Raw genomic sequence first — 21,616 nt, 5'->3', positions numbered from 1 at the left:
TACTCTAAGTTTCAGGTCCTAACAAAAATGTTTAGTGTGTGTCATTGTGATTTCTGCTTGCTCTTTTTCCAATTTCCAACACTTTTCTGCCATATTGCTTCTGGTGTTGTGGGATATTGCAGATTGTTGCTAGGAGCATTCATCTAGATCTGATGTGGTTTTGTACTATTGTTTTGTATTGTTCATGTTTCCATTTGCCTTCTGCTCTTGTCTCCTCCTCTCTTCACAAACACATTTTCAGTTTTTAAATTGTCATTATTTCTATGCAATTTCCTAAAAGCTGTTTTTCTAAATAGATAATTTTACTTGAATTTTTGTGTCTGTTAATGTAGATATGTTTGCCTTTTGAAAACAGCTGCACAAAGGGAAGCAGGCTTATAAAAGTCATGTATTCATTCTTTTCAGTGACATTCTAGTAGTGTCATCATATATTCAATATTAATACATTAGGTAATTTCAGACTAGCAGTTTGACTTACTGTTGAATGGAAAAACTTTGTTTTGGCAATATACTTTTTAAACTAGGTCACGTTCAATGAAATTTAAGGTCAAATATATATCAAATGTTGATTTCATAATTTACATTGTAAGGAAACAGAAATGAAGATTAGTGTTCCATAGCATCTTGAGTCTCCTGTGAAGCATATTCATATGAAATGCAAGCTTATCTAAGAATACACATCTCTGCCAGGTGCAAGCTGAACACCTTGCTTCACACACAGTTTGAAAGTTGGTCTGTGTATTGGAATTTATTCTTATGACAATACAGGAACTACCTAATGTGTGTAATAAACTTATCTAGCTTATCTATCCCTTATCTAGACTGTATGGAAATACACTCCATCCAGGCATAAATTCTTAAACAGGAGCTGTAGTATTTGCAATAAAAAATAAGATCATTCTAGGCTTCTGCTGAACACCTTTGAAAGTGACCTGCTGCCTCTTGCCTCATACAAAGGAAGGGGTGCTGGTACCTTTAAGACTATTTTCTCTTCTATGCGAGTAATTTCTGCTTCTAGGCAGTAAAGTGTTTGTCGCTGTCAGCACTTTGTGTTGTGTTGTTTGGGGGCTTACACCCAAGGGCAGTGGAATGTTACCTTACTAGGGATTGTTCCATGCAACTACAAATGCTTAATCATTCATAAAAATGTAATGTGTTAATGAAATAATCTTTTATCATTTACAGGTTTCAACAGCAGACCAGTGTCGTTCTTCCCCTAAAGCTCTGATCTCTTGCAATAAAAAGTCACTTTATCTTCCACCAGAAATGCCAGCTATTCATATTGAATTCACTGAATATTACTACCCAGATGGGAAAGACTTCCCTAGTAAGTTTTTTTTATTTTTACTGATGCTTAAATTTTGTGTGTTACTTTCACCTTTGTGAAGCTTAAAGCTTGAAATAGGTAATGGCTTTCTAAAATGGATAGAGTACAAGACTGCTCCATTTCCACAGTGCTTGCTCCTGGCAAACTCCTATTAATACTGTTTTTTATAAACATGGTTGTTCAGTCTGAAATCACTTGCAGCATTTTTACTGGCACGTGAATTATTCATTCTCCACATCCACATATTGTTTCTGCAATTTCACTGCCTGACTACAAGAAAGGACTCCAACACTTGCAACAATACCTAAAATGCAATGAAGAGCTGCTGGAGTTATTTGTAGGAATGTGTTTTGTGGCTGGCCTTGTTTTATATACAGAAATGTTAGTGGATTACTTGGGGATGAAACTTGAGGACAGCAAATTTCCATGGTCTTCCCTTTCCTCTGTAATTAGAATATTCTCCCAATTTCTTCAGATTTAATTATATTCTTAGTTTTTTTACACTCAAAAATTCAGTTACTTTATTGGAGTGAGAGAAAGAAGCATCACTTCAGGTATCCCCTAACAATTAATTCTTTGTTGAGACTGAAGGACTGGGTTTCTGTTCTTTCTCTGCTGAAATGTACTGGTGAAAATGTAAGTTTGCAATAATTTAAAAACCAGAAAACCCAACCCATAAACATTTTACTTATTCTCATGGTTTCATTTTCTTTTCTCTTTTAGTTCCATGTCCAAATCTGTATGGCCAGCTGAATGCTTTACAATTCACTCTGGATCAGAGAAGTATTCTTTGGCTAAACCAGTTTGTGTTGGATTTGAAACAGAGTCTTATTCAGTTCATGGCCATGTACAAGTTAAATGACAATTCAAAATCAGATGAACATGTTGATGTGAGAGTGGATGGACTAATGTTAAAGGTATGCTGTCATTGAGTAAGGGTTTTGTGGTTCCTTGGAAGACTACTTCTTTTATCCTCTTACAAATACCTAAATGAATGAAAACACGCTCTGCAGAATATGGTTGTTTGAAGACAGCTTGTTTCCTGTACTCCTTCATGTCCTGGTATTTTGGTTTGGGTATTTCGGTTTTGTATTGAAGACCTGAGTGGGAATACTAACAAATTATTTCTCTTTGGTTGACATAGCAGACCTAAAAAAAAAAAAATTGAGCACTAAAGTAAAACAAGAAGTGAAAAATTAATATTTGTATTCTATATTAATGCAAGGGCCTTCCCTTGTTTCTGTGGTTGTATTATATGAAAGCTCTTTTGTCTTGCTGGTGAATGCCTTAAAGAAAGCAGTTCATCTGTAGGTCTATTTCATTCTCCAAAACCCATTCTCACCATTTTCTGTTTCATGCTGGCTGTTGCTGTAATTCAGGTACATATGAGTTCTCTGTATGCTTATTCCAGAGGATTAATGCTTCTTAATGCAGCTGAACATCAGATTTTTGCTTCCCTTGTCTTCTTCTTTGTAAGAAAAAAAGATTATTGAGCAGATAAATTTCTCATCCATTCCCTGTTTGTATTGGGCATTGTATTGTATGGTTTCCAAGTTTCAGAGATGAGCAAAGTGAGTCTTTTCAGTGGTGCCCACAGGAGAGGTTTCAAGGGCTCTAAAATGTCAGCATATGGAGAGATGGTTATCTTTCTAAGCTCTTGTTACATTCTTAATGGAACTTTACATGGACATAGTTTGTACTGAATAGAAACAGTTATTAAGAGCAAACAACTGGAAATCTGCAAATATAGATTGATCTGATATTGAATTAATAGATGTGAATAGCCTACTAATCTATGAGAGGATAAAAGTATTCTTACATCCCTCAAACCTTGATTTATATTAATTATGTCATCCCTGTATTAACAGCATTATTTTTATTCTAGCAAATGATGAATTGATGTTTACATATCGTATAGTTAATTATTTTATTTAGTTATTTTCTCTGAGTCTGTGTATTTAAATGAAGAAGTTCATAACTCTCTTCTTTGTGTCTTTAGGGATGATTTTTTACTCCTACTTTCTAGATTCAGAATGGAGATAATTGTGATAGAAGGCAGGGTCACTGATATTAGCAAAACTAGAGTGGCCAATGTTCATGTTGACAATTTAAGATTCAGGATTTGGCATAAAATAAGTTTACTTTAAAATGTACACTAAAAATACACAAGTTAAATACAGTGTGCTGAACTATTTGTTGTTCTTTAGTAGTTGAGGTATATTATTATTTTCCTGATGAAAGAAATGTATTATGATTATCAGATAATTGTCAAAAATACCTATTCTGCAGTGTTAAGAATATTAGCTGCATTGGCACATCTAACTGCTTGTATCTTAACAAAGAAATAAAACACTGGTGTACTCGGTATGGTGAAAAACCCTATCTGACACACCAGATTGAACTCCAAATTATAATTCTCTGTTTTTCAACAACGTAAATTTTGGAAACACTTTAAGAAACCTTCTACCAAGCTGCTTGAGTTAAGGAAATGAGCTACTTCAGCCTAATATAGCTGAACTAAATTTAAGACCTTCAGATAAGAAAAGCCTGAGACCCTTATGTTTTTGTACAAATATTGATGCCACAGCATCCTTTTAAAAATGAGAGAGAACATACATCTAGTCTGTGAGCCCAACTTATCCCTGTTCTGTTTCACTGTACTTGATTTCTCATAAAACTATAATTATATTCCTTTGTATCAACTGTCATGGCAATTATTTTATTTCTTTAATTGTATACCTTCTTAACCTACATATTTTTAACTTGAAAAAATGTATGTCTCCCTTACAGATCATCATCCCATTTGAAAACAAACCTGAAATTCATAAAGATCAACCTCGTGCACTTTCCATTCAAAGTTCAGAGATGATTGCTACAAATACCAGATGTTCACCAAACTGCAGACACTCTGATCTAGAAGCTTTGTTTCAGAACTTCAAGGATTCTGAATTTTTCAGTAGAACTTTCACCACTTTTCCTAAGTCCCCAAAAAATTTTAATCTTTTGCATCCAATTTTCCAGAGACATGCTCATGAACAAGATACCAAAATGCATGATGTTTATAAAGGTTATATCATCCCAGAATTGAATAAATATGCATTAAAGACATCTGCAGCTACTGATGTTTGGGCCGTGCATTTTTCCCAGTTTTGGATAGATTACGAAGGAGCAAAAAGTGGGAAAGGACGGCCAATAAACTTTGTGGACTCGTTCCCGCTTTCACTTTGGATTTGCCAGCCAATAAGATTTGCAAAGTCACAAAAAGAGCTTGTATCCTGTAGTCAAACAGCCTTGAACATTCCAAAAAGCGAGTCTTGTGATCTCTCTAATAGACTGCAACGTAAGAAACTTCTAAAGGAGTATTACAGCAGTGAGATGGAGCCCTCAACCAATGGCATTCAAATGTCTGAGACTTCAGGGGTGCTTTCTGAAAACTATTCCTCTGATGCAGACGTACATGTTCTTGTCCATGTTCAAAAACATGTAAGCGTGCAGATAAATCACTACCAGTATCTTTTTTTGCTGTTTCTCCATGAATCTCTTGTATTGCTCCTGGAAAACTTAAGGAAGGACGTAGAGGCAGTGACAGGAAAACCTGCAAAGCAAACAGATGTCTGCATTGGGATTCTACTGAAAAGTGCAGAAGTAGCCTTACTGCTACATCCAGTGACTCAGGGAAACCCTTGTAAATCTGGTGAGGAAGAAGGAAGTCCTGTGGCATCAGAACTCTCCCCTGTGGGAAATGGGGAAACTTTTACTTCAGAGAGTAAATTAGTTGGTAGTAAGATAGTGGAAGCTGGTATTACTGATTTTGGTTATGTAAATGACTGCAAGCCTCTGAATGTGGAAGTTAATAAAGGAATTTTAATAGATCCTCTTTTGTTTAAATCAGACAGTAATATGGATTTTCAGAAAGCAATGTCATTTTCTGATGATGCATCAGATAAAGGTTTGGGAGATACAAGTGAAGGAGGAAGCAGTGGACTTTTTAGTAGAAGTGATTCAGAAGAGGTCTGTGGACCTCTAAGTGAGAAAAGTAGTTTGAATCCTAGGGATTCGGTGTCCATTCTAAATAAAAGAGAAGATTCTACTGAATTTTTTATTGATAAGGAGGATGACAGAAACATATTCTCAAATAAGTTAAATGAACAGGAAGGCACAACTGAAGGCTGTCCTAACCAAGTTGCTGACTTGGAAACAGAAACTGCCTTAGAATCTGAAGAGCTTGAAATCAACAAAGACAAAGTGGCTTCAGTTAAAATGTTTGCATCCCAGTCTTCTTCAAGGTATAGAAAATTAATACTAAAACAGTTTTCCTACTCTTTGAAAATATTTAGAAATCTTGTTGACCACAGACTTCTAGTACTTTCAGCAGCCAGGAAGGGAACATCTTAAGAGTTAGACTTGATGGTTCTTCCAACTCAGGCTGTTCTGTGGTTTTGATGAAAATTTTTAAAGCATGTAAAAAAGTTATGCAGTATCCAGCATTCAGGGAAAGTTAAAATGAAGTGTTAGTTAATTGATTTAAACTATTTACTTTTAGTTAAAATATTAGGAAATATATATTGAGAGAAGTATTGACATAAATACCTAGATGAATATATGTTTCTACATTTACCTCTTCTTGTCAAAGGATTATTGAATAATCAGACTTTTTCATTTATATCTTGCTTGGTTTAGAGGAATTTTAAAAGTAACTTCTATGTATTATTTAATTTAAATAATAATTTCATAATATCTTTATATTTTAAAAGTGCTAAGCCTAAGGAACGCTACTCATCCAACCTCCCTGCATTCTCTGTTTCTTACAAAAATATGAAGAGAAGTCCATCACAAGTCTCTCTGGATACCATCTCTATTGATAGTGTGATGCTAGAGGATCATTTGATAGAGAGTGATGGTAGTGATAGTCAGAGCTTTCTGGAGAAAGGTAAGCAGGTTTAAAAAATATTTTTAAGCAATCATGAAAATATTGTTTTTTATTAAAGTCATGCTCAAAAGGATTCTAGTCCAGCAAATCCTGGATACTTTACAGGACTATTTCTGTTACCTTCATCGGTAATATCAAGTGTATTCACCATTTATAATTTCAGTGGAAAGCAGTAATTTGCTCTACTTTAGCAGGACTATTTAATTTTAACTCTGCTTCATTTTCCTCTCTTAAGGAAAGTAAGAGCATTGAAGTGCTTTTTTGCAAATCTGAATTAGGCAGAACTTGTTCCTTGTTATGCTTGAAAGCAACTGCTTTGGCTGCAATAACTACAGGTTGGAGCCCAAATCAGTCTTACACTTGAAGTGGTAAAGAAGCTTTCATTTTAGAAGTGGATGAAAAAAAAATGAGTTTTCTCTAATGCTCACCATGCTAATTACCAGACAGACAGATAGCCTCCTTGCAGCTCCTTTCCCAAGTATTGACTGTCTAATAGCAGGTATTTGTCCAATTTTTGCTCATCTGTGTATATACTGACGAAATAATTTTCATGTCAGGAAATAGAGTAAGAAAACCTTATTGCTACCTCTTTTTTGATAATTCTAGTTTGCATAAGACTGGGTTTTTTCCTAAGAGATTCAGTCCAGAGCAATAATGAGAAGACTGCTTCACTTGCCTGTTACATATTTGAATTGTAGGAGTATTCCTGCATATGCTTATGTGGGAGTATGCCATGAAATTAATACATGAAATTTCCATTTTAAATAACCTGTATATGTCTTTTTAGGTTGTTAAACTATTTAACTGCAGGTTAAATATGCTTTCCAGTTGTCAAGGAAACACTATCATGATTGCTCTAATGAACATATATGTAGCTTCTTTAAGCATACAAGCATCTGCTCTAAAGGCACGGTGCAGTATTTTAGACACGCAACTTACAATTTTTTTTCTGGCTGGCTGGATTGCATTTATATTATTTGATTTGGAAACCTAAAAAATACCTTCACAGGTTTTTTTAACAATGCATGTAGAGTGCTGTTTTGGTTTTGTCACTATATCCTGCTTTAATTTTGATTAGCATCTAGAACTTTGAACTTTCGATAACAGGAATGGATTTGGCAGTTCAACTATAAATATTTGTTTAATAAGCCACTCAACTCATGTTAAAAACAATTTAATGTGTGCATTCACTAACAGATACGGACTTTATTCATAATGTAGGTGATGTTCCCCTCCTTGCACAGCCCCTCAAAATATCCTAGGCTAGCTCAGAGGTAAGCAAGCTGTGAAGGGGAGGAATATCAGGCGATGGCAAAGATTTCCAAAAGAGGCTCTTACCCTAATATACGTTGGTTCAGCTCTCTTTATTCTCTGGTGTCCAAGGGGAGAGCAGTGCAAAAAGAGCACGAACAGGAAATGTCAGGGATCTATATAGACTTTGGACAGGGTGGGCTTCCCTGGCTCTCCGCCAATCCCATTGGGGCAGGAAGGAGGAGGGATCCAGGGTTATCTTGATCAGAGTCACAGGGTCCCAGGGAAGGGGGAATAGAGTGCCCATGAGCTCACTGTAACATGTAGGAGTGATTCAGATCATGCTATGCTAACTTTGCATTTTTTCTGATGTATATTTGGAAGGTATTACATCCACAAACTATCAAAGCCCATCAGAAAATGTCCACGAAGGAGGCACAGTGATGGAAAATTGTGATGGGTCATCTCCAGATGCCATGAGTGCTGCTTCAGAAAATGCCCATGAGACTATTGAAGAAATGGTAATATTGTTGTATTCCATTAGAATACATTATTCTGTGAATTAAACCTTAAAGCACAACTAAAATGTCTACTTTTAGAGGTGATTTTTCAAGTAATTAGAAAAATGAACCCAAAATAGTTGTAATGATGATGGATACACATCTTCTGATACCAAAGCTGACTTAAAACTGGCTTCTACTTATTTTTAAAAAATACTGCAACCCAGCACATAGAGAAAACTGGCTTCTACTTATTTTTTTTTAAGTACTGCAACCCAGTACGAAGAGAAAAAGGGCTGACTAATATTCAGATAGCCAAAGTTTCTTAGGCTGTTCTAGCTTTTTAACCTGATTCAGCGCTGCAAGTGCTTGATTGTGCTTATTATATGCATAAAATTGAATGCAATTTTAGGAAATGTCAGATACCTGACATTTCAGGTATCACATAAGCCATGTGCTTCTCAGTCAGAGTAAGGAAGCTCTATCTCACTTCCATGGCTTTTCTAGCCAGTTCTGAATTGGTGTCAGTGGGGTATAAATAAAAGTGTCTGTGTTTGGAGAGGCTGTTGAGCAATCTGTTATGAAGCCATTGTGTACAAAAAGAAGAGAATAAGAAAATGAGAACTTTTTGCTTCTCTGTGAGCAAGGGTTTTAGATACAAAGGGTTGTTTTCCTTTTGTGGTGGAAAAGGTTTAGACATACCTTACAAATTATAATCACTGTAAATTCATTTTATAATTTTATATTGTTATATCTGGGTTTTGTTGACAGATGTCTGTTGTGGTTTTTCAAGTATTTGGTGTTAATGGTGAAATTGACATCAGAGGAGAAGACACAGAAATATGCTTGCAGGTCCACCAAGTGATACCAAACCAACTAGGAAATATTGGTGTTCGACAATATCTGTGCAACAGAACTGTTGGTAAGAACTAACAATTCAGTGTGTTGAAATTGGAGCTGGAAACATTTGTTCTAAGTAAATAAAAATGTAAACACAGCTTTATGTTAGACTAGCATCCTTTATATGCTAGTTTAGAGCTCTGATTTCTTTCTTCCTTGCCATACATTAAAAAGGAGGAATAAATTAACTGTGTAGGATGATCATGTGGGTTAAAAGGTGCATTGCATTGAATTCTGGTCATTAGTTTTCTTTTTTGAAAATGAAGTAAGTTGCATTATGTGCTGGTTTTGTCTGGGGTAGAATTAATTGTCTTCACAGTGACTGGTATGGGGCTATGTTTTTGGATTTTGTTTTCTGTATTAAACTGTCTTTGTCTTAAACCATGAGTTTTCTGGCTTTTACCCTTCCAGTTCTCTCCCTGATCCCACTGGTGAGGGACGGAGTGAGAGGCTGTGTGGGGCCTGGCTGTGGAACCACAGCACATTGCATTGTGTTTATTGTTTTGTGAAGATGGAACTCTTTTTGACTCTAATACTACTTTGCTTTATTCCATTAAAGGAATGTTTATTTTTTTCAAGATCAGTTTCTCTAGATTAAATGACACACACAGTTTAAACAGGCTTATAATATGTGGTTTAAGAATTTTTTTTTAAATTTCCTCTGTCAGGAAATATGAGCTTTAAAGACAGACAACTGTTTTTAGTTTGCTTTGGGTTGTTTTTTTTTTGTTTGTTTTGTTTTTTTGGGGAGGTTTTGTTGGTTGGTTGTATTTAGCTTTTTAAGCTTAATACAAAGAGTTTCGTGCCAAATATTTGCACAGCTAGATCAACTGGTGTCTTGTCAGAGCTGTTCTTGGGCATGAGTACAATATATACACACTTTGCCAGAAAACCCAAGTTCTAATGGATGAGATGTTTTCCTTGGCATGATGTATTGGGGTGGCAGCTCATGTCACAGTATGCTTTGCTCCTGTCTGCCAGCCTTCAACATGGATTGCTGGATGTAAGCTCTGTTCCACTATAGGGTTTTTGGGGCAAATACCTGACACACCTGCTTCTGGTTCAGCTCCTTTCTGAGAAAATAGCTATAGTAGCTGTTGGTTGCCATCGTTTTATTCCAACCTTCTATCAGCATGGCTTTTGTTCAGGAGGTGCTTCAGCTTCAGAGGTGGTACAACCTCTGATCCTCTGGCTAAAGAATACATTTCCTGGTAAGCTGAGCCTCTGCCAGCAGCTGCTGCCTGAGCAGCTGTTGCATGATGTTGCAGTCAAGCATCTGTTGCAGTCAAGGATCTGAAGCCTAGGAAAAGTTCCAGCAGGGAGGACTCATGGCTGACCTTCAGTTCATACAGCAGGCAAATTGACTTCTGGTTATCTGCCATATCCTCTGTAAAAGCCAGAGGGAGTAAATAATATGAACATGCCACCTTCCTGCTCTTGTTTGTATCTACAACTTGAGCCTCTGATAATAATAATGCTTCTCAGCTGATAATGAGAGGCTTGTGCACTGTCCAATTATTTTGTGGATAGAAGGGGTATAACGTGATTGGAATCTCCAAATACTTCCACTTCGTATCTCTTCCTTTCTCTTTCTGGCAGGTACCTGAATGGCTGAGCCAACGACACTTTTTTTGGGTTTTTATGCATTGCTGGTCACTCTATTCTGTAATGTACATCTCCCCACAGATGTTTTCTCTCCACTGTGATTTCTGTACTGTCAGGAATCTTCTGCTGCTGCTCCCTGTGTCCCATATTCATTCCTATTAGAACTAAAAGATAAAAAGTTTGGAAAAAGCTTGAGAATCAGATCAAAAGAGACTGTTTAAAAGAGTTAATGGTAACAAAATACAACCAAAAGAACAGGTGAGCAAATGTGTACAATAATATCCTAAAAAAAGCAACCTCCCTCTTCAAAACCTTTAATAAAACTTTCTCAAGTGCTGTATTAACAATTGAAACCAGTAATCTGAGGAACCATGCAATGCAGTGAATACTGAACTTATAATTACAGTCTACAAGATGTTCTGGATGAAGATAACCATTCAAAACCTACTATACTGTTAATGCAGTAGATGTAAAAATGGAAGAATTTGGCTAAAAGCTGGACTAAGTTGAGGTCTACATGGTTGCTGTGTAATTCCCTGCGGGGCTGGATGTAGGACTGCAACTTTATCTGTTCTTGCCTGGCAGCAAAACCAAAAGAAGGAGGGATGGAGTATGGCAGAGGTGTTGTGGGAGGGCTGTGCTTTTACTGAGGTCTTACAATGCTGACCATGCATGTTAGAAGGCAACAGCAGTTCACAGCAGCTTCCAAATTTTTTTATGCATTTTTTACTCCATTTTCCCTTGACTCTGCCCCTTTGAGGTATCTGCAAGATAACTAAAATAGACACAAGGCTGAGACTGGATGTATGTTCTTTTCCTCTGTTCTTTTTCTGTACTTTGGATGATACAGGCACTCTTCGGATGCTGAAATACTTAGGACACCTACTGCTTATTTCTTTATCTGTATGTGTGGGAAGTATATGGATGCTTGAGGGAAGCAAAGTTTCCCGAACCAGTTGCAGAGGTTCATTGAACAGAATGCTCATCATTCTTCTGTCCAGAGAGTGTTCTTTCTTCTCCTGGGCTGCTGGTAGTTTATTCACTTTTGCCTGGACTGAGCCTAAAAAGACAGTTCATACTTGCAGTATGGTTTTGGTTGGTTGCTTGGTTTTTGGCTTGGATTTTTGTTGTGAAAGGAAATACGCGATTTAGCACTTCTTAAACATTGGAAAGATGGAAGGATGGAGTCATGGCTGTCAGTGTTTTGGAAACATCTATTCACAGAGGTAAAAAAGGGAGAGATTCTGCTTCACAGCAGAGGCTGAAGATTCTCATGTACATCTTGCCATTGGTATTTGTTGGCCCAGATCGACCGTGTGTCCATCTACCCTGACTCTAGTGCCAGTAGATAAGTGTACAAGTCCTGACTCTGCTGCTGTGCCACATCATCCGTGAACTGGCACACTATACAGGAAGAGGAACCCAATTAATGTACATATAGGAAAGCAAATCAATTACAATGTCAGACTGCTGTAGCTCTAGGCACTGTCTGTTGCATGATGAATTGACATAATTCAGTTGATTTTTCTTGAGTTTCTTTCTTGAGGTATCTTTCAACTTTCAATGCTTGGTTTTTCTGTTACTGTGATTGTGCTTCTTGTCATAATTTCTGTAGGTCAGCCATCACACTGATGACATGACAATCCCATGGGGTATATAAAAACCATATAACCATTTTATATAAAAAATGGTTACTGCTCACTGACCCCTCCCCAACAATCTGCTTACCTTAAATTTTTATTTTAGTTTACTTTAGTTTAGTTTATTATGGTTTTTAGAACTTTTTAGGTTGAATGTTGCAATTGTCCTTACTAACTAAAGATACTGAAATTAGCAAGAAAATGCCAGAGTTTTTCCAACATTCAAATTTATTGCCACTCAAGTAATGCATATGTGGTCATATTTTCTATCTTACTGCATTGCTGTTTATGGTTCCTAAATCAGGAAGTTCAGCCTTTCCAAGAAAATACCTGTTCTCCTGAGAGAATGAAGTGACTTTAATGTTTTTCTGAATTGAAATTTAATGACTTAGTGGAAAAGTATGCAAAGTAATTGGTTATCCATCATCAAGGCACCAAGGAAACAATTTTTTTTGTGTACATGGTGATAGTTCTCCATTGTCTTTTCTCTTGCCACAGTTAGGTACTGTGCCCTTATATGTACTCTTTATTTTTGTACTTTGAAGTGCTATACTTAGAAATTTGCTCTGAAGTTCTGTATTTGCAACACTGCCTTTTATGAATAGTAACACAATGGTACTTATTGGAAAATCAGTTGGACAATAGAGATGGAAATAATTACAACGTAATTGATTTTCTATACACTGAAAAGTTTTAATGCAAATTTGTTTTCTTTTTGCAACAGGTTCTGACTGTAAATCTGTGGCTGGACCTGTTAATTCATCACCTGAGATTAGTCTGAGATGGGAAAGTGGGCCTAGTGCTGTTGTACATTCCCTGCTAGCTGTAAAAAATGGGTTTCTTCAGTGTCATGTGGAGAACTTCAGTGCTGAATTTCTAACATCTTCTCTCACAAACATTCAGCATTTTCTAGAAGATGAAAGTGTCGCAGAAGTGATGCCTATGAAGATAAAAGTTTCCAATGCAAGGATTAATTTAAAAGTATGTTAACAATGAGATATTTGGCTGCTCTAAAAAAATGTGTTCTTGTTTCTTTGATGATAAACTACTAATCTGGATATAGTTAACTTCAAAGAAACTGCTATCATACTCTGAAAGGTCTTTAGATAACACTGAAACAATTTTAAAATCCATAGATTTGGTTAGCTCTGTGGTATGCCTGGAGGGGAATTTTCTGCATGAACAAGCTATTTGTATGAATTAGTATTTTATACTTCCCCCCCCCCCCCCCCCCCCCCCCAAATCTTTCTTATAGAGTCATGGTGTCGAGAATTTGATATGTAAAGTTCTAGAGGCACAGTGTGGGTTTTTCTGGTTAGGTTTTTTTGCTTAGCGAACGATATGATTTTCTAATTACAAACCACGGATTTTGAAGGTTATTCCTCTCTCCTAGTTGGAGGGTAGTTCTTGCAATGAGAGTTCTGTACAAAATAAAGAGAAAGGTTATGGAATTCCAGTACAAACAATTTCACTTGAACACAACCCAAATTTCATGTTCTTCTCTACGTAGAAACAGATACTGAACAGTGCAAGCGTTTTTCAGCACATATCTTAAAATAGTAACATTAAGAGGACACTTCTGCTCTCACCATCTTCTTTAAATGTCTGAAAGAAAGTCTCCTAGGGGACTTTCTTTCAGACATTTAAAGACGATGGTGAGTTCTGTCCTGCAGAATCACTGAATATAAAGATAAGGACACTTTTTTGAGGGGTGTAGAACCACAGAAAAACAAACAAACATAATTATTACATTGCTTTGGACAGTAATAATCACCCATACAAACTTTGAACAAGGTGAGGATTGGAAGAGCAGCTTCAGTTCTACATCTGGGGCTAAGGTCTTGATTCTGCCAAGATCATTATTAACTGGAAAGGCAATTATCTTGTGTTCTACTCAAAATGCATCAGTATTCCTTCCCTCAGTGATACAGCCCTTCCATCCCCTGAGGATCTTTGGGCACTCTTGGAGCTGTTTCTCCTCTACAGGATTAGCCCAAGCATTTTCTGTAAGAGATGTGAGCCTTCTCCTCAAATTTCAGTGGATCACAAACATGAATGCCCAAATGCAAATAGCAAAATCTTTACACATAGCCACATGCATTTAAAACCAGGATTGTGCTGGTTTATTGGCAAGAAGGCAGACTTAAGCAAAATGTTCTTGAGAAAGCAGCTGCTTGAGATGGGGAATATACAATAATAAACTGGCAATAAGATTCTACTTGGCAGCAAAAGCACCCAAGTGCTCACTCAGCAGTGCACACAAGTCATGGTGAAGTTACTCATGATGGTTGACAAAATGCAGATTTGACATAGAGATGATTAATTTCTATAGGGTTGTTGGGTGTTATAGAGTGAGAAGATATGGTTCAAATGTGTTCTGCATTGCCTATTCAAATGCAGTATGTTCTTTTATTTCTTCTGCATGAGACTTCATGCAGTGTTTTTCATGTCAGGAGAGGAATGTGAGAAAGATTGTTATTGTTTGATTTTTCTGCTGCAATTTTAATGCTGATTCAAGAAGATTTGGAAGCAATATCTCAACAGCTTTCTTGGTATACATTTAATGCTCATGTGTATAGTTTCTGATGATACTGGCTGTGTTATTCTATTTGACAGGCATAATGAACTATAAAGACTTCCTGGGGAGACCCCAGAGAAGTAATTTGTGAAGTTTCTCTTCTGTTAATACAGTAGTATAACTAAACTGCAGCTGGTGTCATCCCAAATTCTGAAAAGACAAAATCTGCTCAAGAATAATTGCTATACCCATTCAATCTTTAAATAGTTCAAGGGAAAATCAAACACTATATAGCACAGGCTTCTTATCTGTGACTCAGCTCCTGAGCTAACAAATGTCTTGAGTTGGGGTATAATCTTATTGAGATGTCTGTAAAAACACTTTGAAGTATTTTAGTTGGACTATATATTGAGTTCAGCAGACTTACTCCAGAGATAATTTTGAGCCTTTAAAATGATCCCTGGGGGGAAAAAAAAAGGGAGACAAAGTTGAGTGGAGATTGCATTGGAAAATTCTGTTCTGAAACATTCCCTTTTAAGTTTCATTAAATGCATTTATGTTTAAATAAACATCCTAATTATCTATTTTGATTTCCTTAAAAACTCATTTTTTTATTATGTGTCTTTTTTAGGATGACAGTCCACGCGAAAATCTTAAGGCATCTGATCTGGTTCCCATAAAACTGCATATTGACATACTCTGGATAGAAAGAAATGATGATGGCACTTTTCTCATTAGAGGTTTGTATGTTGCTGAACCTTGATATCTCAATTCAATAATCCTCTTGTTTTTTCCTTTGTGCATGCTTGTGACTAATTATGAAAAGATAACTGGTGATAATTTGTGTAAGCTGTGTTGCCATATGCCATAATTCTATGTGTAGTCACAAAAAGGAAGATTACCTTTTTGAATAGTGTATTGGCTGTGATAATCCACAGCTGAATCAACCTGGAAGAAATAAAAAATATGCTTATAATCTCATCGGGATATGCTTCATCAGTGCATATCACTTCATCTTGATAAGTTCAGGGTTCCTTTTTTGCTACAGAACAAACAAAAAATTGCCTTTCTTTACAGATTTCCAAGATGGTTGCTGTCTTTTGTTGTTTTGTGTTGCAGGTAGTAGTAGTAGAAACTACTGTAAAACCATGACATTGACTCCTTTCCTTGATGTACAGCAGTATATTTTAACAGGTGTTATATAGTGTACTTCAGTTACAAATGCTAGAAAGTTTCCTTAATGCCAAGTAATTAAGGTTATTTTCTAATCTAAAAATTTGATTCTGCAGGTTTATCTCACTGTATTTTTAAATGTAAATGCCATCTTCAGAGAGACCTGGAGACAGTATGTTAATGGCAATATTATAAGTTCTCAAATTTCTGATTATTCAGAGTGCATATTTTTTGGTGATGATATAGGTTGTTATAAAAATGCTTTTATTTTCTTCAGGCTGGAAGTTACATATTGTTTCTTTCTTCCTCTAAAAGCTTATGAGTTTTAATTAAATTTTAATCTTAATTTTGACTTTGAGAGGCAAATATTGATGTACTTAATATTATAAGTATATTTGTTTTAGGTGGGTTTAATTTTATACTGATAAGAATAAAGCTTAAAAAAATTTTGACAAAGCCTTTGCACACTATTTCTGTAATACAGACAATCAAAAAGTAAATGAGATGTCAAAGATGAAGAATTCGAGCAGCACGTTGCAGCAAGTAGTGGCATCTGTTGAACGTAAAACACAAGACCAAGCCACGCAAACTATTTGGGAGACACCCCGACTTTCTAAATCAAGCAGGGATTCATCTGACTTCCTTAAAAATGAGGTATAAAGAACTCATTTTGACTTCACCTTGCCCCCTCAAAATTATTAATCATAATTGTAAGGCTGTGATTCACTTCTGTTTAGAAATCTGTTTGAGATAGAAAATACGGATTGTGGATATTATGGTGTGGTACAGCAATTTAACAGTGCTTTCTAAATAGTGTAATAATACACTGCACACTGACTCTTTTCCTTTATGTCAGAGGGAATTTTATAAAGGAGTTTTCTTCTCCCCATCTCCCTCATTCCTTTACAACACAGCTGCCAAAGACAAGGAACTTAGCTGTGTGGTCAGACCCATTCTGATAGATCAGTCATACCCAGATTTTGAATGGATAATGACAGAACCCACACATTAATTTGGCTGATTTTCTCACTGGGTAAGAATCTGGTCCTAGAGCTCAGCAACTTGGGTCACTTCCATTCCACTCCAGAATGGAAATGGCATAGCTGAAACACTGGCTTTCCCACCTTTTGAGCTAATTGCATAAAAATATCTCCATGTCCTACACTAACTGAATGAGAATCAGTTGCAATTGACTCAGCCTCAGCAAACCTCCGCCCAGCAGTGAATTGGAGCATTTAGTTTTTTAAAAGTTACTGAAATGGAAAAAGTCATCAGTATGGAGTTATAGTAATACCTTTCTTTTCTAACCTGTTCATTTCAGCTTACTGAAGAAAATGAATGTCTCAAACAGGAACTAGCCAAAGCCAAAATGGCTCTTGCTGAGGTCCAAATGGAAAAAGATGCCCTGCTTCATCGCTTCAAGAAGATGAATGTTGATCATCAGTAGGACACTGTTCTGTTGGTACAAAGCATCATCATCATAACTGCAGGTGGTGGTGGCACCTAAAATACTATCTGCAAATCACTTGAAAATGCGGGTTTTTTTTGCTTACAGGCAAAATTTTCTCATTACAAAAAAATATGTTTGTGAACCAGGTACTCTTCTGAAATTTTCATTAAACATTGTAACTTTTCTCAGCCCATTTTAAACTGAAATTACTTTGGAAAAATCACTTTATACTGTACTTTATTAATTTACTGAGGAAAATATCATATAATCTACTTTTAATATTATCAAAGGAAATGTTATTTTTAAAATGTTTTCTGAAAAGTGGATGGTTCAGCAATGAAAGAAGGTGCCTAGGTACATAACAGACTCCATGTACCATGCCTCACTTACCTTAAAGGTGTACCTCTCTTTCTAAGGTTGTTATTTGATTGTTGCCAGAAGATATCTATAGAAGAGGTTACATTTGCACTATGATGATACAGGCTAGATCCTCTAGAATATTATATACTGAAAATTAAAATACCAGCCCTAAATTGACCCTACATTCAGTGTAATTTGCCCCAAGAGGATTTTAAGTATAATCCTCTGGTGCTATGGAGTTCCATATATCCTTCCCATACGCACTCTTAAAATAAAACAGTAAATGCTGGAGCCTTCAAATAAGAGGGCATACTTCTGGGCTTTCCTTCTGCTTGAAGGTCCACTGTATCCGTACAGCTGATGTAATTTAGACATTCACACTTTATTTTTCTTTTCTCTGTGAAGAGGATATAGCCCTGATATAGGATCTGGCCCTTTGTGACAGGTGAGCTTTGAGCCATTTTGCATGCATGTCTGATTATTGCACAACTCATCAGACATGCCCAAGGATTTGGTTCAATATGTTTAAATAAATAATGTCAGTGCTTGTGAGGGGTGGAAATCCTACTGGGATTCATTAGTTGTATATTGCTCTTTTTTTTTATAAAAAAGCTGTACAGAATCACTTAATTACCCAAAGAAATCATAAGATTACATGAAATGCCATTATACAGTTTAAATTATGGGTGATTTGTACAGATTGAACAATAATTTTCAGCTAAAAACTGGTGCAGATGAATAAGTGAAAAAGCACAATACCATAAAATAGAGACTGTAAGAGTGTGCTTTTAAACAATTTAGGAAACAACGTACAAAACCATACATGCCTGTAAGAGATTGTCTTTGCTGGAAGTAAAACTCAATGAATAATTTAACTAGTGACCTTGAATCTGACAAATGAAAATCTTTTAATTGCTACCACAATTGTTTCTGCTCCATGGGATGTTGGAGGAAGTTCTATTTGTAGATAAGCAAACAAATCTCAAAAAGTATTTAGTATCCTGTGGTTTGACTTTGCATACTCAGGTTGTCAAACCAGTTTTAATTAAATTGTTTTCATTAAAACTTTTCAAGGACACATCATTTGCACTGCTGGAAATAGTTACTGAAAGTGTGTAAATTTTAACAAAGAACTCTGTGGAAGAACTGTTTCAGGCACTGCCATATAAAACCCTAGTTGAAACTTTTCTTAATTCCCATGGAAATTTTAATTCTATCATTCTGAATTAGATGAAAAAATATACACACAATGTTTCTATCAGAGAAATATTTGTATTTGAATAGTTATATAAGACAACACAGTATTAAGTATGAGTGGTGCAATTTCACATAAATATAATGTCAGATTCAGGGGAGGATTTCTCCTTTGGTTTAACTCTGGATGGTACTATTAAAATAATTCTTATTTGGTTTATCCTTACCAAGATCTAGTTGGAATTATTTTGAAGAAGGAATGTATAGAGTGCTTAGTAGCATGTTGCTAGAATATTACATTGAGAATTATCTAATTTTTAAAAAGAAATAAATAGCAATATCAAATGTCTGGGTCTTTTTTACTGCATAAACTAAAACTTGCTTGTTTTGAGAAAAACCAATTGCAAACCAAATCAAAAATAACAGCCCAAACCAGCCTTTTTGCGTACAGTTGCTGAAATTCAGGTTATCACTTCTTAGCACTCATAACTGGATACATTTCTACTTCATGGCCATTGTACAGTATTGAACATCACCTGTGGACAGTTCAGAGGAGATGAGTGTGCTTGGTTGTGAGTTTGACAATACTGAGAGTGATAGTACAGTGTCATTCTGAAATGTGTTTTACTATTATAAAAACTGCAGAGAGAGAGTTAATTTATCAATGTTTGAAAGTACAAAGTTAAACTAAGCTCTAATAGGTTATACTAAGCATAATTACAAAAAGCCTCTGAATAAAAAAAAAAAAAAAAAAAAAAAGGTTTAATTCATCTTCAAGGCTCTTCTGGTGTTCATAACCTCCTAGACAGGAAATTTGTACTATCAGTAGAGCCTCTTGCTTTTATTCTGCAAATACCTAAATGGAAGATACTTTGGAGAACTTAATTGTATATAGACAACTGACTCCAGAAGTCTGGTAGGAAAACTGTTACCATGTTTTGTTCTATGTTTTCTATGGAAATTTTAACTGGCCTACACTTTAGTTTAGCACTCTTCATCTTGCTTGGAAATGCTGGTTTAATATCTAATGAAGCTTTCACATCAGCTCACCCGAAAGAGGCTGTGCGCTTTCTCAGGCTTGGTCACTGAATCTTTCTGGCATGTGCAGTTCCAGTTCTCACTGCAATTCTAACTTTGTTGGTAAGCACCAGTTTTAAATCAAAATTTTGTGGCCTTACAGTATTACTTATAAAATGCCTAGTAAAGAGGGAGTTTTGCAGAGATCATACCTGCTTGGGTCCCATCTACCTAAGTCCTTTATTTCCCAGTTCTGTTAGCCATGTTCTGTTTGTACACTGTCTTGCTTGGGTATTTATTTGGAAGTCTTAATCTGGGATCACAAATGATCTCTAAAGGACAACTGCTATCTTCAGAACATTTCCTATGTCTGCCATGATAATGGTTACCTTTATTCAAAATAATTTTATAATAAATGCAAGGATAATGTGATAATAAACTTCACTTGTATCAAGCATCTACAATTCCAAGAGTACTGAATGTATGTAAGTATTGCAGAAGCAAACTCCCTGCAGTGACCAGATTTCAGGTAATGATGGACACAATGATTTCTATATAAAATAATGTGCTCGCATTGGTCTAGTTCTTAAAACATTCATCACAAAATGCTTCAAGTGGACTTTCAGCTCACTGTTGTCATCTGCACATTTTAGAGTACATCAGATTCCAATTCAGCTGTTGGTATAAATGAATGTCTTTTTCTCTACTGTAGAAACAGACCATCACCTTGCTGATATGTTAAGTACTAATGAAATTGTGGGTATTTGTTGTGAAATCCATTAATTCACTCCTCCCAATAGGGAAATTATTTTTTTGATAGCCCTGCAATACAACCTTATCTTTTTTAAATTCCAACCCATGCCACTTCACTTTTGCTGACCGGCTTTTGAATAGCAGCCCCAATCCCTGTGCCTCATTGTGAACCCAGTGGCAGGCTCTGCAGTGCTGAAGCACAGCTCTTGTGCTGAGCGTGGCTCCCGGTGGTGCAGCACCAAGCAGCGTGCTCAGCTCACTCGGCTGAGTTCCCTGGCAGTGACCTCCTCATCTTAGTAACAGCAGGAAACCTAAGAGCACGAGCAGCACCAAGATCATGCTCATTGGCGTTAAGGGATGCAAAACTTGGACAGGAATAGTGGTCTTTGCTGGAGGAACAAAGCTTTGTTTCTCAATAAAATTAGGGAAAAACATAAAAATTGCTGGTAAATAAAAGCTGTGTAGTTACAGTTGTTTACAGTTTTAGGTATTTTTAGCATGCTTATATAAAAACTTAATTAAAATTGTTCTGCTTTTCGTTTATGGAAGATATTTTTGAACACTAATATTTCAAGAACTTTTTTGCAACTCTCAGCTTCTCAAATGTTATAGAATGTCTTGCAAGTATGTGTCATGCTACTTGCCAGCTGAAACAAGTTGCAGGAATTAAATCTTCAAAATTCAACTAACTCTTGCCTGTGTTTTCTCCCAAAATAAGGGGTAACTTTTGCATCCCAATGAGATGAGTATTTCATATTGGTAGCTATTTAATGGGTAGATTAATAACTTTTTTAAAAGGATATTTTTGTTGTTTTGTCTGCCATTGCCCAAACCACTCCTAAGCAATTACATTAAAGTATCTGTATTTTATTATTCCTTCACTATCTCCTGCCTTTTTTTTTTTGTTGCCATCACTCATTTTAGTATGAGTGGAAGTGGAATATATGTATGTCCTAAAGCTTTCTGCCATGTAATCTCAGTATTCAATCTTAATGTTG

At 36.0% G+C, this 21,616-nt stretch overlaps 1 protein-coding gene across 3 annotated transcripts in view; it reads left to right on the top strand.

Moving 5' to 3' along the window:
* Nucleotides 1-20,322, top strand: part of BLTP3B (bridge-like lipid transfer protein family member 3B) — a 48,615-nt gene extending 28,293 nt beyond the window's left edge. For all 3 annotated transcript variants that reach the window (XM_021552883.3, XM_021552881.3, XM_021552884.3), the window contains 10 exons: nucleotides 1,186-1,327; nucleotides 2,051-2,244; nucleotides 4,118-5,613; nucleotides 6,082-6,257; nucleotides 7,893-8,029; nucleotides 8,780-8,930; nucleotides 12,878-13,134; nucleotides 15,303-15,411; nucleotides 16,329-16,498; nucleotides 17,166-20,322. In XM_021552883.3, coding sequence (XP_021408558.2) covers nucleotides 1,186-1,327; nucleotides 2,051-2,244; nucleotides 4,118-5,613; nucleotides 6,082-6,257; nucleotides 7,893-8,029; nucleotides 8,780-8,930; nucleotides 12,878-13,134; nucleotides 15,303-15,411; nucleotides 16,329-16,498; nucleotides 17,166-17,291 — 2,958 coding nt within the window. In that variant the 3' untranslated portion in view covers nucleotides 17,292-20,322. The remainder of the gene's footprint in view (nucleotides 1-1,185; nucleotides 1,328-2,050; nucleotides 2,245-4,117; nucleotides 5,614-6,081; nucleotides 6,258-7,892; nucleotides 8,030-8,779; nucleotides 8,931-12,877; nucleotides 13,135-15,302; nucleotides 15,412-16,328; nucleotides 16,499-17,165) is intronic.
* The last annotated feature ends 1,294 nt before the right edge of the window (nucleotides 20,323-21,616 follow it).

Source organism: Lonchura striata, chromosome 5, assembly GCF_046129695.1.
Source record: "Lonchura striata isolate bLonStr1 chromosome 5, bLonStr1.mat, whole genome shotgun sequence".
In the NCBI taxonomy this organism is placed as follows: Eukaryota; Metazoa; Chordata; class Aves; order Passeriformes; family Estrildidae; genus Lonchura; species Lonchura striata.
This window is presented reverse-complemented; position numbering and strand designations above follow the sequence as displayed.